The sequence below is a fragment of the Monodon monoceros genome, unplaced genomic scaffold (genome assembly GCF_005190385.1).
Source record: "Monodon monoceros isolate NGI ecotype Baffin Bay Population unplaced genomic scaffold, NGI_Narwhal_1 Super_Scaffold_13, whole genome shotgun sequence".
Lineage (NCBI taxonomy): Eukaryota > Metazoa > Chordata > Mammalia > Artiodactyla > Monodontidae > Monodon > Monodon monoceros.
In genome coordinates, this window is record NW_021703769.1 from 64,603,737 (window position 1) to 64,621,306 (window position 17,570).

The 17,570-nt window shown below is 40.5% G+C and overlaps 1 protein-coding gene across 2 annotated transcripts in view; it reads right to left on the minus strand.

Moving 5' to 3' along the window:
• DNAH3 (dynein axonemal heavy chain 3) overlaps positions 1-17,570 on the minus strand; it is a 196,863-nt gene that overhangs the window by 42,895 nt on the left and 136,398 nt on the right. For both annotated transcript variants that reach the window (XM_029220957.1, XM_029220958.1), the window contains 8 exons: positions 15,293-15,587; positions 13,525-13,704; positions 6,118-6,241; positions 5,880-6,036; positions 5,492-5,635; positions 3,863-4,529; positions 2,478-2,643; positions 315-531 (listed from right to left, as the gene is read on the minus strand). In XM_029220957.1, coding sequence (XP_029076790.1) covers positions 315-531; positions 2,478-2,643; positions 3,863-4,529; positions 5,492-5,635; positions 5,880-6,036; positions 6,118-6,241; positions 13,525-13,704; positions 15,293-15,587 — 1,950 coding nt within the window. The remainder of the gene's footprint in view (positions 1-314; positions 532-2,477; positions 2,644-3,862; positions 4,530-5,491; positions 5,636-5,879; positions 6,037-6,117; positions 6,242-13,524; positions 13,705-15,292; positions 15,588-17,570) is intronic.

A 17,570-nucleotide genomic window follows, 5' to 3' on the forward strand; every position in this document is an offset into this window, starting at 1 on the left:
AGGCACTTGCCTTGGGCACAAAATTTAAGGGGGCTCCAAAGAACTCAGTATTCAAGATAAATAGTATTTTACTGTAATGTTGTAAAAAGTTAAAATTAGTTCAAAAAGATCCATGATGAACAAAACATCAAAATCTTAAAGAGAGACAGGGCTGGGTTTAGGCCAAGCAAGTGAGGTGAGTTCTGCAAGCACAGGGTCAGAGGCTGTCTTTATTTTATTTGGTGCTCTCTTGACTTCTGCACCTGAACAAGTGCTTTACCGCATCCAATCAGTCTTGGACCCCTTTGTCCCTGTACTATTTTGGCAGCGCTCACCTGTGAAGCAGCAAATTCGAGTTTCTGCAGGCCTGTCAGGTAGCGGTTCCTCATCATATCCACCTCTTGCCTCTTCCTGTTCAGGAGCGTCTTGAAGGTTAGGATCAATTCGAGGTAGGACGTGGGGGTAACGTAGTTGTGTCTGCGAAGTGTGTTGTAATAATCAAGCGACAGCTTTTTCGCACTCTCCTGGAAATATTTGCACATGGAGATGACCCTGCCGAGGACACAAAGGTGGTTAGGCAGGCCCAACTTGCTCCAGAGAGATCCAGTATGGCCTCGGTTCACAGATGTGAGGATGTGAGAAAGCCGCTCACTACGGCCCACTAGAATCCCAAATTCTGTGAAGCATGTCAACAGAGCCTCGAGAATGACTGGGGAAGTATATATTCTTACTAGAATGATCTTTGATTAGGTAATTTCTATCTTTAATCACTTTTGTGACTCACCAGGGCTTAAGCTGGAGTTCTTAACCTTTGTCAGTCTGGTGAAGACTCTGGACTTTGCAGAATAATGTTTTAAAATGCATAATATATAGAGGGTTACAAAGGAAACCAATATGTTGAAAGAGTTTTCAAAATATTTTAAAAACCAAATTTATGATATAGTAATATGTGTGATTTTATTTATGCATTAAATCAGGGATCAGCAGACTCTTCCTGGTAAGGACCAGATAGCAAATATTTTAGGCTTTGTGGGACAACTTCCCTGGTGGTCCAGTGATAAAGAATCCACCTTCCAATGCAGGGGACGTGGGTTTGATCCCCGGTCAGGGCACTAAGATCCCACATGCCGCGGGGCAACTAAGCCCGCACCACAGCTACTGAGCTCACGTGCCTCACCTAGAGAGCCTGTGTGCCGCAAACTACAGAGCCCATTTGCTCTGGAACCGCATGCCAAAACTACAGAGCCCATGCACCCTGGAGCCTGTGCACCACAACTAGAGAGAGAAAACCTGCACGCCACAACTAGAGAGAAGCCTGTGCGCCACAACAAAGAGCCCGTGCGCTGCAACGAAAGATCCCACATGCCTCAACCAAGATCCCACGTGCCGCAGCTAAGACCTGACGCAGCCAAAAATTAAAAAAAAAAAATTTAGGCCTTGTGAGCCACATGGTCTCAAGAGCAACTATTCAACTCTGCCATTGTAGTGTGCATGGCTGTTTCCCAATAAAACATTATTTATGAAAATTGCCTGTGAACTAGGACTTGGCCCATGGATCATCATTTGCCGACTGTGGCATTAAATAGTAAGATTGGACAGCAGATCTAACAACTACCATCATTTTGAAGGAAATGATATATTTGGGGCATCTGTAATGACTGAATGAGTTATGAAAATAACGGTGATTCCTACTGGTAACAAAGTCACACAATCCTACTGGGGTTTATTGCCTACATTCATTGAAAGAAATGCAAAGTATCAGTTAGATGTCAGTGAAAATGAAGATGTACTTTTTCCCCACTCACATTCACTGTCCCTCTGAATTCTGTTCACGAGCCTATGGACCCAGGTTAAGGGTCTTCTGGCCTAGAGAACAAAGTTCAAAGTTCTTAAAAGCCATGAATATTCTGACCGCTACCTATTTCTTCATTTTCTATTCATTCATTTAATAAGCAATAATTGAACCTACTATGTACCAGGCACTTGCTAGGCACTAAGGACACAGAAGTATACAAGAATGATATGTATGACCCCTGCCTTCATGGGACACCTAGAGTGGTCAACAGTCTTAACCCTTCTCTTACTGTAGCCAAAATTCAGTGCTTTTTTTTTTTCGTTTGTATATCTGTGCTTTATACAAAAAAAAGAGTAAGTTATTTTCATAACAAAAAATCCTCACAAGAACCAGTTTTCATCCCCTTGGCAGCAATATCACCCCTCTTGAGAATGCATGCTCTAAGACTATTGAAATAGCAATAGTATTATATCCAGGTTCTCATAGCTATGACAACAGTGCATCTCTAGGACAATTCTGAACAATGAAATGTTATTCTTTTTCAGCAAAGGTGTTTTATTAAATATCTAAATGTGATTTAAAAATATAAGACATTTTCTTTACATAAAATGATAAGTTTTGAAACAGCAACAAGAATAGAGCCAATATCTAGATTTTCATTTGAAATATTTGGTTGCCGTACTAAAATGCAGCTAACACTTACTCTATCCGAATATTGTCATCGAGCTCCACATCTTCTAGAAATGTGTTGGCTACCAATTCCAGGGCATCTGTGGGCCAAGACTGGAACCAGTCAATTGTGCAGCAATTGATCAGGGAAGGGAACATCCGCAGGTGGTTCCGGAAGGCGTCCCCAATCGGACTCATGGCTAATGAAAAGTGGACTTCGTTAGTTCTCTTTCTCCAAGTCAAGGAGGCTGAAAGGGACAGGCAGGTCTTTCCAAGGATTCTGGTGGGGTAAGGGAGCAGTCATGTTTCCTATTGGCACTCCAGGGTGTGATTGGGAATAGTCAGGATGAGTGCCTGGGAAGCACAGGGGAATCACGGGATATTTTCAGGAAACTTTGTGATGGGAATTCAGTTTATTACAATACCTTCTGGCTCGTCTCCAGTATCCACATTGTCCCTTCCAGATCCCTAGGGTCACATAGCCAGAGTGGTTGAGCCCTTTGACCCACGTGCTCTGTTTGTTCTGACTCACAGACATAAGGGAGCTGTGGGGCCATCAGCTTGTTTCTGACCCCATCCCCATCCAACCACAAAGGTTGGATTCTATGCTCCAAATTCCGTTCACTGTTTATTTAGACCCAGTGTGGTGGGAGGAAGCATAATGCACAGGTGAAAGTGTGAGGAGGTCAGCGTGTCTAAAAAAGAGAGAAGGGGAAGCTTGGTTGGGGATGAGAGTGGAGAGGATGTAGGGGACAGCCTGGCAGGTTGCCTTATAAGACTACAGGTTAGGAATTTTGGTCTTTATCTGAATAGAAAGCAATTTAGGTGTTTTAATTTGTGTGTGTGTGTAAATATACAATGATCACATTTGCAATACATGAAAAAAAAAATCCCCATCCTGACTCAGTGGAACATAAAGGTCTGGAATGGACAGAGTAGACATAGAACAGTTAGAAGGCTGTAGAGGTGAGATCTGGGTGAGATGATAGCGGCTTAGCTAATATGAAGGTGGCAGAGATAGAGATAAGTGGGTAGATATGCGAGAGAGAGGCAAAAATTGACAGGACATGGTAACAAGAGAGAAGTATTAAACACGACCCCTAAGTTTCTGGATAGATTGGAGATATCGTTCATAGAGAGAAGAGCTCCAGGTGCTGTTCTGTGAGGTTGCCGGGTAATGTACTGAAAGGAAGGAGAGGGTTCAGAGGAGAATTCAGAGAACTGAGGAGAGTGGAACAGGTTTAAAACAGTTGTTCAGGACAGTGGAAGTTTCCAAAGGAATTCTAGGCACTGACCCGTGGGCGAGTGAGTGCCTTGGCTGGATCATTCCTGGCACCACTGTAAGAGGAAAGGGCTTAAGGCACAGGAGATCCTGAAATACCCAGAGGAAAAGGGCAAACTGAATTTGCTTCTTCTTACCAAGGACAATGTGAAGGTTGTTTTTCACTCTCTCAATAAAGAAGTTATACATAGAAAGAGGAGTGGCTTCGATCTTCTCGCTTTCTGTCCTTGCTGCCATTTGCATCTTCTCCACAAGGTCAGCCTTCTCGTCAGCGGGGAAGATGTTGGGCACGTCTCCCGTGTTCAGAAGCACGTTGATGTCCTCAATGAATGACTCGTCCTTGATCTGGTTATCGGTGAGGAGGAACACAGTACTCTTGGAGGCCACACCGACCTGTAGCATGATCTTCTTCAGGTCCTCTCGCCAGTCATTGCCTGAGTAGCTCTTAGTGATCTCGATCTGGCACAGCTCATATGAGTTCATGAATGTGGACAGTTTGCTGGCACTTTGCCGCCCACTGCCCCCAATGCCCACCAGGAGCAAGTGGCCTTTGTCCTGCTTCAGGACCCTGCATATCCTGGAGATGTGCTCGATGGTGAACCTGAACATGACCAAGGACATGGGGGCCTTGCTGATGTTGTTGAACTCTTCCAGGTAATACTCCATGACCACTGTGAGCTGTTTTAAGTCAGTGATCTCATCATAGATTTTTTTGTCACTTTCTGGCTTGAAGAAATCTCCAAAGAAGAGGCTACGGATATTATCATCAACTATCTTTCCAGTGGGTGACAGGTGGATGAGGACCTGTGGGAAAGGTAAGTCTCAGCTAGGCATTCAGCCAGTAGCCCCAGCCACCATGGTACTGGGAGGTGTAGAGGGAGGGAGCAGGGGATGTATTTGTTTCCTCTGAGCATTCTTCAAAGTCATGGTTCATCAACATTTTTTTTTTCTTTAAACAAAATATGTGGATCTTGTAGTTGTAAAGACTATGATGAAAGGACATTTGAGGAAAGAGTGTGAAAGCAAGGGTCAATCTGTTTGCTAAGTGATTAAAACATTGGTGGTCAGATTGTAAGATCCCAAGAGGAGGTAGTCGAAAGATGGCATCATTTTTAATGTATTTGCTCCTTCACCAAATAGAAGTGCAGGCATTTCCCTGGTCCCCACTCTGTACCTAGAGTAGAAATGTTTTAGATGCCTCTTCTTCCTGATATTAAAAACTGGCAGTGCTTCTGCACTTGGCCTCTGGATGCAACATGAAACACTTGCAATTTTTTCTATGGAGAAATCGTAGCTTCTTAAGAATAGAGGTAGAACTAGATGATGCAAATACATAGGCTTAAAACTTTTCTTATATCAAAATAGAAAAGAGAAAATATTTACAAATGGGAAACCATGACAATCTTTCACTCGGGCTTTACCAAGGCATCAATCAAACCATGAAAATTCATGGTGTATTTATTTCTCAACTCACAAATTAATTGACCTTGCAAATGCATTTTACATTAATCATAAACAATAACATCATATCATAAACCATAAGTTTGAATGTATCCAAACTTATATGTTACCAGGGAAGTGAAGTGAAATTGGGCCAACTATTATATCACCAAATTGAGTGATTAGTTGGCTCAATACACTGTTTCTTGAGATTCAGAAAGTGGAGCTGTAAGTCTCTAGTAGGAAGACAATCTGAAATCTGAGACTAGCATGATCAAATATTTGGGGCAATTTCTGAGGCCAAATGATCACAGGGTCTGGCTTACCTTTTCCACAGACTGCTTGAAGCAATTGGAGGTGGTTTCCCTCACCGTGTTGAAAAAGACCTGTCTGTCCTCATGATCAATCAGACGGTCATAGAAGACCCGGTAAACCTCATGGATCCAAAGCCGGATAAGCTTTTCTACATCCTGAAAATCCCGTTAATTATTTGAATAAATGGCAGGTGGTGACTGAGGTGGTAGTTCTCAATAGTTTCTAAATCCTGGGGTCGATATGGGGCTTTAATGAGATAATGCTTACAAAATACTTAGCACAATGCTTAGCATAGATTAAATGCTTGATAAAAGTTAGATATTACTCTTATCATTGTATATTCCATGTAGCCAAGGATATCACTGAATGAACTTGATAACAGAAATGATAGCGGCTGACCTGTAGGTGGGTGTGAGGGCAGAGCAATACCCCTTGGATCACCCGTGAGAAGTCCCGCAGGTTAAAGACATAGTGTGACTTGGAGGGAGTTGGCAAGAAATTCTCCATTGCAGCTTTATAAATTGTCATCGTAGCTTGTACCAGCAACTTTCCATACCTTGGGAGGAAGGAGAAGGCAGACCAGTTAAAGAGGGGCCAGAACTGAGGACCCCAGGCCAATAACACAGGAACCTCTTACCTTAAGAACATCACATCAAACCCTTTTCCAAAGTGCCAGTCAGCGATTAAACTGAAAATCTTGGTTAAAATGTCATCCTCAAAGGCATTGATGGAAATGATATTCAGATGGCGAGTGAATCGTCCTGGAAAACATGCACAGGTGTGAGTGTGCATATATTCTCACACTTACCTCCTGGGCCTAGAGATCCTGAGATATAGAAGAGTTTTCCCTCTGCCTTAATGTTCTAGAGCTGTGCTGTCCAATATGGCAGCCTTATGAAAATTAAATAACATTAAAATTTAGTTCCTCAGTCTCACTAGCCACATTTCAACTACTCAAGGATAACATGTGACTAGTGGCTGTTGTATTGCACAGTACAGATACAGAATGTCTCCATGATTGCAGAAGTTCTGGTAATAGTGCTAGTCCAGTGCTCAAGGTTGTTAAAAGGTAAAGGCAGGGCTTCCCTGGTGGCGCAGTGGTTGAGAGTCCGCCTGCCGATGCAGGGGACGCGAGTTCGTGCCCCAGTCCGGGAAGATCCCACATGCTGCGGAGCCGCTAGGCCCATGAGCCACGGCTGCTGAGCCTGCGCGTCCGGAGCCTGTGCTCCGCAACGGGAGAGGCCACAACAGTGAGAGGCCCGCATACCGCAAAAAAAAAAAAAAGAAAAGGTAAAGGCAATATATGATCATTGTAAAATAATCGAACAATTCAGAAATACTTTTATAGAAAGTATCCCTTACCTCCCACACACGAAATCCATTCTCTCTCCCCTCCCCACTGTTAGTCTGACATTCTTACATCTCTGTATTTTTATCTATATACCCAATGTTAGATATCTATATATTTATAGTTATACTATGTATCAGCTTTATTGAGATGTAATTCACATACTATACAATTCATCCATTTAAAGTACACAATTCAATGATGTTTTAGTATTTTAGTTGTGCAACCATTACCACAATCAATAGCAGAACATTTTAATCACCCCAAAAAGAAATCCTTTACCCACTAGCAGTCACTCCCCATTTCCTTGCAGCCCTTGGTAACTAATAATCTATTTTTTGTCTCTATAGATTTGCCTGCATATCTTCTTTTAACAGTATTTTTCTATATAAAGTAAAGCACAGATATAGAAAACCACACAAAACAAATGTATAGTTTAGTGAATCATTATAAAGTTAACATCCTTACATCTACCATCCATGTCAAGAAATACAACTTTGCCAGCCCTCCATAGAAGCCCCTCCATATATCCGATCCCAATCACAGACCTCTCCATTTCTCCCTCCAAAAGTTGCCACTACCCTGACTTTTAAAGTAATTGCTATCTCGCATCTTTATTAACCATGTGTTCATTTCTAGATACCAGAGTTTAATCCCGCTAATTTAAAAAAATTGATATGTCTTTTAAGTCTCTTTTAATCTATAGGTTCCCCCCTCCATCCCTTTCTTTTATCTTCTGTCTATTGAATAGCTGGACTGTTTGATCTGTAGAAGTTTCCACAGTCAGGATTTTGTTGATTGCATATTCATGGTGTAATTTATTTGGTTCCTCTACGCTTCGTATTTCCTACCAATTTGCAGCTGTACCTAGAGACTTAATCAGATTCAGGTTCCATCTCTTTGGCCAGACTATAGGCGGTGGTGTAGTCATTCATCAGAGGGCACATGATGCTGTCTCTCCCTCTGCAATGTTGGTAGCTACTGATTCTCAATGGCTAGATCCATTAATTCACTGAAGTTTGCCAAATGGCGATATTCTGATTATATTAGTTCTTTTTCATTTACTATATAGTTTATTAAAATATTAGGAATATTTTTAGAAAGGGACACTTCCCCTTCATCTACTATTTGCTTGTACAGTGGTATACTTCAAATAAGAAAGTCAAAATAAATGCTTGCTTCTTTCCATTTATTTATCAGTTTTCAAGATAATGAACTGGTTTTCTTTATCATCCTCTGAAGATGACCAGCTATGATTGTTATTACTGATTCATAGATTTAAATATCTTTTGATAAATTTCAATCCATTTAAATTACTATCATTGTTGAAGCTCAAATTTCCCCATATTTGCCAGTTAGAGCCTCCTTGTGTTGTTAACTGAATGCTTTTGACAGGACTCTGTAGTCTTTGAAAGCTTTCTCATGATTGGATATATGAAAACGTTACAGGTATATATGAAGACGTTACAGATACATCTTGTATATTTCCTGCCCCAGACATGCAATAAGCCATTTCTCCAAGAAGCCTTGTTTATTTTAGTAGGAAACTGGATTTCAAGACCACAGTCTGGTTGCTAAGAATTCTTATTGTTAATGAGTTGGTTATTACTTTTTAGACCTGGAACATGAGTTAGTACTGATATTTCAAATTTAGGACTCCAGAGCTTTTTCTTAACTTCTTCTATATTACGTCTTGATTTCCTTTTCTCCACACTGAGTCCTGGTTCTCAAGGACACAAGGGACAGTAGAAACAGAAAATACTATAGTTACTCATTCATATAATCCTACTTTATACATACAACACACTCAGAATAAGAATATACTACCGCCACCAATTACAATAACAGAAGAGATTAAAACTTCTTGTATGTGCTATCCTCATCCCCCTCCATTTTCAACTGTTCAATATCTACATCATCAAATCATATAGGCTTTATATGTTACAATCTCTCCCATGTAGTCTTAGTTCAACAAATAACCACATTAAGTAATGCTCACTACCAGTTGTTATATTGATCTCTTTATAGCTATTTTGATCATGTGAAACCCATTTTCTAACAGATTCCTGAGAAAGGGCTTATGGAAATAAGTCTCTGAGTTCTTGCATGTTGATAATAGTTTTTATTTTATACTTGAAGGTCAGCTTTGCTGGCAATAAAAGCCTTGACTCTTATTGTATTCCCTCAAGTATCATAAATATGTTATTCCGTTTTCTCTAGCATAAAGATTACAGTTGAAAATTCTTAAGATGATCTAGTTTTCTTTTTCTTTAAAGTCCAGTGATTTTACTAGTCTTGGTAATGATCATTTTTGAGTCTGTATTCTTAGGTACACAATGTACCTTTCCAATATGTAATTTTCAAAAATACTTTTTTGGGGGGCATATTTTATTGGATTATAGCTTTTATTATTAGTTCTGTTTTCTTCCTTGAAGAAACTTCAGTTTTCTTCTTTAGACACTCCTGTTAGTTGTATGTTGGATTTCCTCTACCTAACTTTAATATTTGTTACTTTCTCTCAAACCTTTTAGTTCCTTTCTTCATTTCTAGAAAAAAATTTTATTGTGATAAAATATACATAACATAAAATTTACCATTTTTTAAGTGTACAGTTTAGTGGCATCAAGCACATTCACATTGTTGTGTGAACATCACCACCACCTATCTCCAGAATCTTTTCATCTTCTGCAACTGAAACTCATGAAGCCCTAACTTCCCATTTCCCTCTCCCTAGCCTCTGGTAACAACCATTCTACTTTTTGTCTCTGTGAACCTGAGTACCTCATATAAGTGGAATCATATAATATTTGTCCTTTTGTAACTGGCTTATTTCACTAACATAATGTCTTTAAGGTTCATCGATGCTGTAGTATGTCTTTATTTTTTTTCTGATGAAAAAATTCCTTCTAATTTTTTATTTCTTAAGGCATTACTGATTGTATTTATTCTATTTTTGCTCCTTTTAGTTTTGGCTTCATTTCTAAGGTAACTTTTTTTCCCTAATTCTTGAGTTCCATCATTCAATTTCTAAGTTTTTCTAATTCTGATTTATGTCATTCTTTCCTGCCTTGTATTATCTCATCAGTGTCTTTCAGATTATTTTGAAGTAACAGATTAAAGTTTTTAAAGTATGTCTTTCTGTTGTGCTTTTGAAGTAGGGGTGTTTTTCTCTATTCTCTTCCTTCCTACATTAATTTTTATGAAACATGACCTCAATACTTTTCTTTGCTCATATTTATATATGCAATTAGAGAAGGCTTGACTCAGATGCCTTTTCTAACTCCACAAAGTTTCTTTTTCTGTTGATTTCTTAAGTGTTCAAAAATATAGTGACTTGCTTTCTGAACTTTCCTGCCTCTGTTCCTCTCTCTCACTCTCATTTTGACCTTCTCTTTCCTTTGTTTCTAGTAATCTTAACTTGCTCAATTCTGATTCAACTCCAGTTTCTCTTCAGTGTAGGGTCTCACCTTGTATGGGAGACCTGGGTTTTTAGTTTAGAGAAATCACAACTGGCTATAATGCTCTAGTCCCTCAGAGCTCACTGCACATTCATTGTGCTTACTTGTTATTTGAGAAGGTAAAAGTCCTGCCAACTTCAGCTCCTGTTCTCAAATTGGCTGCCATGCTTATCAGTGAATACCTGTTTGCTACTTTTGGGTTCAACCATTCTCAGGTCTGTTAGATGTCTCAATACTTCCCTCTGCTTTCTCCCACACAGATGCAGATAACATGTGGGTCTTGTAGCTGCCAGTGGTTTGTTCCCACCAATTATACTTTAGAATATGTGGGGAATACTCTGCCAACTAGTTTTGTTGTAAATGTTGTTATAGGTTTTTGGTTTTGCTATCTAGTTGCTCTGTTTATAGGAATTTGGGAAGAGCCAAAAATGATGATTCTGGCACAGCTGCTGCCATTTTTCCCAAAACTCTTTTCAATATATATATATGGCATTTTTTTTTAAAAAAGAAAAATACATATGTCAGTACATAAGTATTTTATATATATATATATACTCCACTATACTTATGTTTTGACATATGTAGGTTTTTCTTTTTTTAAAAAAAAAGGCAGAATAATATTTTACACATTGATCTGGAACCATTCACAGTTGTGTGAACTTGAGAAATTCACTTACTCTTTTGATGATAAGGATACTAATAGTACTTAATGTTTGCTAATGTTACCTAAACCCAGATCAGTCTTCTGCCAGGCCATACTCTCAGCCACCACACTACACTGCCTTGAGCTTCAGGTTTCCCATCTCAGCCCTGAAAGCTGGCGGCTGGTCTGGCAAATATCAGCTAGGCTGTTAGTTCTCCACTGAACACAATTCCATTAAATATCAACATCAGACGAGGTCACTCCCTAGCTATGATGGAACAAGACAGAAACAAGTTTGCTCTGAAACCATGAAAACTTCCCCCCTAGCTAATATGAATGACTCTACTTCTTTACCAAGCAGAGAAAAAAATTAAGATACCCACTCATCAAATTGTCCCTACTTCCTGAGATTACCCAATCCCAGAGTCCCTCATTCCTTAAGCCTTTCCTCACATCACCCAGCACAAGCCCATTTAACTCTCTTTCACCAGGCACTCTCATGGTTCTCCATGCTGTGCAGACACCCTTTCTGCAGCAAATTAATAAACCCAATTTCACTTGACTACAGATGTGTTCCTGGCAGACTTTGGGCACTGGTCTTTATTATAGGATCTTTTCAAATATCATATATGTGACATAGCCTGAAAACTGTCAACGGCTGCACAAATGTTAGTAATTACTACTTCCATGATATGTACTGGAAACAGATATTCCCTTTTGAATAGATCTCCACCCCCTGCCAGTTTTATTGAGATATAATTCACATATAACATACATAAGCTGAAGGTTTACAACATGATGATTTGATGCATATAGATATTGCAAAATGATTGCCACAATAAGGTTAAGTAACAATTCCATTGTTGCTGTTGTTGTTAACTAGAGTCACCATGCTATACATTAGATTCCCAAAACTTATTCATCTTATAACTGGAAATTTGTACCCTTTGACCAACATCTCCCCATTTCCCCCATTCCCTAAACCCCGGCAACCACCATTCTACTCCTGTTTCCATGAGTTTGGCTTTTTTAGATTCCACATGTAAGTGATATCATATAGTATTTGTTTTTCTCTGACTTATTTCACTTAGCATAATGTTCTCAAGGTCCATCCATGTTGTCACAAAGGGTAGGATTTCATTCTTTTTTATGGCTGAATAATATCCCATTGTGTGTGTGTGTGTGTGTGTGTGTGTGTGTGTGTGTGTGTGTGTGTACATCTTTATCCATTCATCCATCCATCCATGGACCCTTTGGTTGTTTCCATGACTTGACTATTGTGAATAATGTTGCAATGAACATGGAAGTGCAGATATTTCTTCAAGGTACTGATTTCATTTCCTTCAGATATACCCAGAAGTGGCATTGCTGGATCATATGGTAGTGCTATTTTTAATTTCTTCAGGAACCTCCTACTGTTTTTCATAGTGGCTGCACCAATTTACATTTCCACCAACAGTGTACAAGGGCACTTGTTATCTCTTGACTTTTTGTTAATAGCCATTCTGTCAGGTGTGAGGTGATATCTCACTGTGATTCTGATTTTCATTTCTCTAATAATTAGCAATATTGAACATCTTTTCATGTGCCTGTTAGCCATTTGTATATCTTCTTTAGAAAAATGTCTATTCGAATTCTCTATCCAATTTCAAATCAGATTGTTTGTTGTTTAGCTATTGAGTTGTATGAATTCCTTACATATTTTTTATATTAACTCCTTATCAGACAGATGGTTTGCAAATATTTTCTCCTATTGAATGACTAGGTCTTAGAGAAAAGTAATATACCAAGTTCCTCTCCCTCTCACTAGCGAGAGAAGTGTTGAATTTATAGATGCCAAGTGCCTGAGATCCTGTTATACTCAAACCCAAGGCAAAGGTACCCCTGGGCTCTATACTTGAAGTGGAAGATGATGGGTTTGTGTACCCAAGTAAAATCACCCTGCTTATCTTCCTTATTTTACAACTGAAAAAGACAAATGCCACAGGGGAGAGCAAAGTCACAGAATCTTAAGTCTGGAAATGGCATTAAGATTCTTAACCAAGGATGTATCTCAGAATAAAAGTATGAAAATCTGTAGACCTAGATGGATCAAGTTGCACCTGAAGCAAAATATATTCCTGAAGTGTTAGATGACAGGGGAAAAAAATCTTATTTGTTTGTTTGTTTATTATCATTATGATTTTCCTTAGGCCACTTTGGGTTAGGTGTTCTATCTCTGACAATCCAAAGAATTATGAGAAACACAACAGGTGAATCTGTCACGCACCCTTAGTCGAGAACCTCTGATCTAGCCTCCCTCCTGGAACACATGCTGTCCACACTGAACTCCCTTCTTCATGGGACTCTCTGTTCCTCTAGCCAAAGACTCCTCAAATCCTCTTTTCATCTTCCCATCCTATTTCATACAACTACCAACATGAAATATTCAAATGACACGCCTTGAAGCTAACTCAAGTGTCTCTGGCTACAGCCTAAACACACCTTTCTCCACCTTCCATCAGGACGAGTGCCCTGCACCAACCCTCCGTTCATGAAGGTGGCCTGGCTCTGCAGGGGGTGGGTGAAGAGTAATGAACTCTCTCCTTCACGTACCAGTAATGTCATTTCTTCCTCCACCAGGGGGGCCCATGGCTGTCACAAGCAGCACATCAACGATGTCCAGCTTGTTTGTGTCCTTCTTGTCAAACCAATAACCGTGGTCAAGCCATTGCCTCAGGAGCTCAATGGGGGGCTGGGCCCCATACACCTCTTTGGCTGGCATGTTGAGGTCATCTGGGGAAAGAAGCCATGGCCACAGGTTGTAAGCCTATGGGCTCCTCCGCTCTCACAGGAGGGGCCAGATGATTATCCCTCCGTGGGAGAGTCTGTGCCCAGTTGTTACATCCTCACTCTAGGCAGGGCTCAGCCAGTGGACATTCTCACCATAATGGAAGAGCTTTTCCTGGGTTCTGGGCTCTCCTGCTTTATTGACAGATTGGCATTAACAAACAGACATTGAATTTTTTCCCATATTTCCTCCAGGGTAGGGATTGATTCTCTAAAATAGCATATTGCTCAGTCCTGGCACATAGAAGGCACTCAATAAACTCCAATGAACATTGATTAAATGCCCAGTTTTGTGTCACGTAAGATTTTAGGAGTTTTATACATATTATCTCATCTAATCAAAATAATAACTTTATAAGGAAGAGAGTATTACCTTTATGTTAGAGGTGAGGAACTGAAGGTCATGGAATAGTATGCTGAGGGCTAAAAAGTGAGATTTGGACCTAGGTCTGTTTGGCTGCAAAGCTTGATCTGTTTTTGGATATACCATAAAAATAGGAAGGGAGAAAAGATTGGAGGAAAGGAGAAAGGGGGAAAAGAAAGGGAAACGAAATAGGATCCCTGCCTTTAAGGAGCTGTTACTAATTGGCAAGGATATAAATACACGCAACATTTACTATCAATACATGAATTTTAAAGACAGGACATGAGATAACCCAGAAGGGCAGGGCATTACTATTACTAAATGAGAATTTTATGAGTCAGCAGTAAGAGAGTGGAAAAGATAATGTATTTGGCACCAAGAAACGTGGTTTTGGCTCGTGGTTCCAGAATTTTCTAGATGTTTGACCCTGAACAGGGAATTTAACCTCTGGAGCCTCAATTAACTGACTAGTAAAGTGATAATGGTGGCTAATAAACTGATGGGGCTGTGAGGCTCAAACAAAATAAATGAGGAAGTGCTTTGTAAACATAAAATCCTGGGAAAATTCAAAGTGCTTATTTCACAAATATTTATTGAGCAACTATTAGACTTCTTCATATACTGATAACATATTTATCTGGCACATAATGGAATAGAAGCTCATCACAAAGTGTGAGTTGCTTCTGGAGATGCAAGAGGGCAAACACCACAGTCCCCTTCTGGACCTAACTGCCTCTCACTACAAAGTAACTTTGCCTGATCCACGGGCTCAACTTCATTCCAGGAGAAACTGGGATCCTCCCTCAGGCAAAAAGGCCTGGACTGTGCCTCACTTACTGAAAAGTTGGCTTATAGTACATGGTTAACAAATACTTGGTAATGAATGAAGGAAAGGACAGGAAACAAAAAATGAAAGAAGGAAGAGAGGGAGGGAAGGGAGAGAAGAAGGGATGGAAAGATGGAAGGAAGGAAGGAAGGAAGGAAGGAAGGAAGGAAGGAAGGAAGGAAAATAGGAGGGGAGGGAAGGAATGCTGAATTATATTAACCAGAAATATTTTATCTCCAGAGAGAGTAAAAGGACTATACAGTGGCCGTACAAGGGGAGATTCTGTTTTGCTGCAGCTTAGAGTAGAAGAATTTGGTGTGTCCAGATGCAGGCCAATGACTTACCCACAAATACCACTGCTTTCTTCCCGATGGGAGGCCCAAAAAGGCCCTTCCGCCGTCGATCCAGCTTGGACATGATGATATCCTGGGTCTGACTGGCTGAAGTTCTGGCAGAGAAATTGATGCAGTTGGGCAGATAAGTATTTTTGGGAAGGCGGAAAAGGAAGTTGTTGGTGATGACTGATTTGCCAGTGCCCGTGGGTCCTACGAACAGCATTGGAATCTCATGGTCCAGGTAGGTTTTCAAGAAGAAGGACTGCCGGGCTGTTTCCATTGTGGGGATGATGAGTTCTGAGACCTGTGCCACAAAGACATGGTGAGTCTTGGTACTGAGCCCAGGAGATTGGGTCTTGGAATTCAGGAGACTTGGGTTCTATCCTTACTATCCGTTCAGCTCCATCTCTTATTTATCTTTATGATTTTGAGTATTTTACGTCTCCAGGGGCCTTAGTTTCTTCATCTGTAAAATGGGAATAATAATGGCACCTAGTTCACTGAGCTGTTTTGAGGATTAAATTAAATCTTGCACGTAAATATGGGCATTTTAGAGATGAGGAAACTCTGATTTAGAGATGAGGAAACTGAGATCCAGAGCTCACTTACACACCAAGTAAGTGGAAATGCAAGGATTTTAATTCCAGCTTGTCTGATTCCGAGGTTTATATTCTTAACCACTGAAATGTCATATTATAAACACCAATTACAGTAAGGATGGGTCTATAGCTACTGCCGTCTGAGACCACTGCTCTGAACCAAGCTGACTGCCTTGCCCCAGGAAAGATCCACCTCCCGTATGCCACCTATACTGCTTGTTCAAGAAGGGTTAGGTGTGACCCTTGACCCCCATTCCCTGTGCTTGTTCCTCATCTGCTTTTCCTAATGCTCAGATTCTTGGCTGTTCCTATTAACTCTTTTTCCAATATGGAAACTGCAATACTATTCCTGGTATTCAGGCTCCAATTGGGCTCTAAGGGCTTGGTCTTGAGCTCCTGGAATCCCTATTACTTATATGTCTACTACTTAAATGTCTAGACTAGAAGGGGCTAATGAACATGGAGCCACTGTTGTGCTGTTGTGCAGATCTAGGGAGCACCATTCATACTATGGTTTATGTAAATGGTGCCCCTAAAGCAAAACTAGACCATAATGCAAGTGGCACCAACAGGGACTGTGCAACATGGTGGCCTTGTGTATATTGGTAGAGAAAAGTCTTGGCTTCTTTTGATAAATAATTTGATCAAAGTAAAAGGAGCAGATAGAACAAAGGAATTGAAGGGGTGAGGAAGAGAATTAACAGGTGTTGAGCTATGGATGTTTTGCCTCTGTTATTCCCTGCAGCTTTCCTAATAACCCTCTGAGGCAGGTATATTATTAGCTCACTTTTTCAGATGAAAAAATTGAGACTGGAGGATGGCTGGCTAACTTGTCCAAAGCCACATAGCCAGTAAGTGATACTGAATGCAGAACCAGGTACCAAGACTAGGAATTTAAAGCAGGTTTTGTTTCTTAGATTTTTATTTTCAGGGGCTAGAACAATTTTTTTTTTTTTGCGGTACGCGGGCCTCTCACTGCTGTGGCCTCTCCTATTGTGGAGCACAGGCTCCGGACGCGCAGGCTCAGCGGCCATGGCTCACGGGCCCAGCTGCTCCGCGGCATGTGGGATCTTCCCGGACCAGGGCACGAACCCGTGTCCCCTGCATCGGCAGGCGGATTCTCAACCACTGCGCCACCAGGGAAGCCCTAGAACAATTTTTTGACAAAGGAAAAATTCCCAGCAGAACTAAAATATTTTCTGCATTGGACTTTTATTTGTATGAATCCAGCAAGATTTCAAACCCCTGGAGCTCAGGTGATGAAGCTCTTTAAGGAGAATGAAAGTTTAGGGCCTCAGTGCTATGGGGTTCTTTACAAGACTCAGCCTCCAGGGTGTGTCCTGAACTCAACACACATTCCCTCCTGCTTATTGCACCCTTTTGACAAGCAGCTGTGCTCCTGTCTGGTGTCTGACTTTGTCGTCAGTATTTCCACTTTCCCATCCACCTCCCACTACTCTATCTGGGCCTGAACAATCTACAATCACCCCCAGAAAGATAAATTATGTCCACTAGATAACTGCAAATAGAAGCATGAAATTGCACATCTGGAAAAAATTTTCCACAAGGAAATGAGCAGGAGTTGTAGGTGAATTGTCTGCTAACCAGAAAATCTATTAATCAATATCCATTTTTCTGAGAATTCTGATTAAAGAAATCTTTCTCTGGGGATTTTAAAGAAAAGGCAA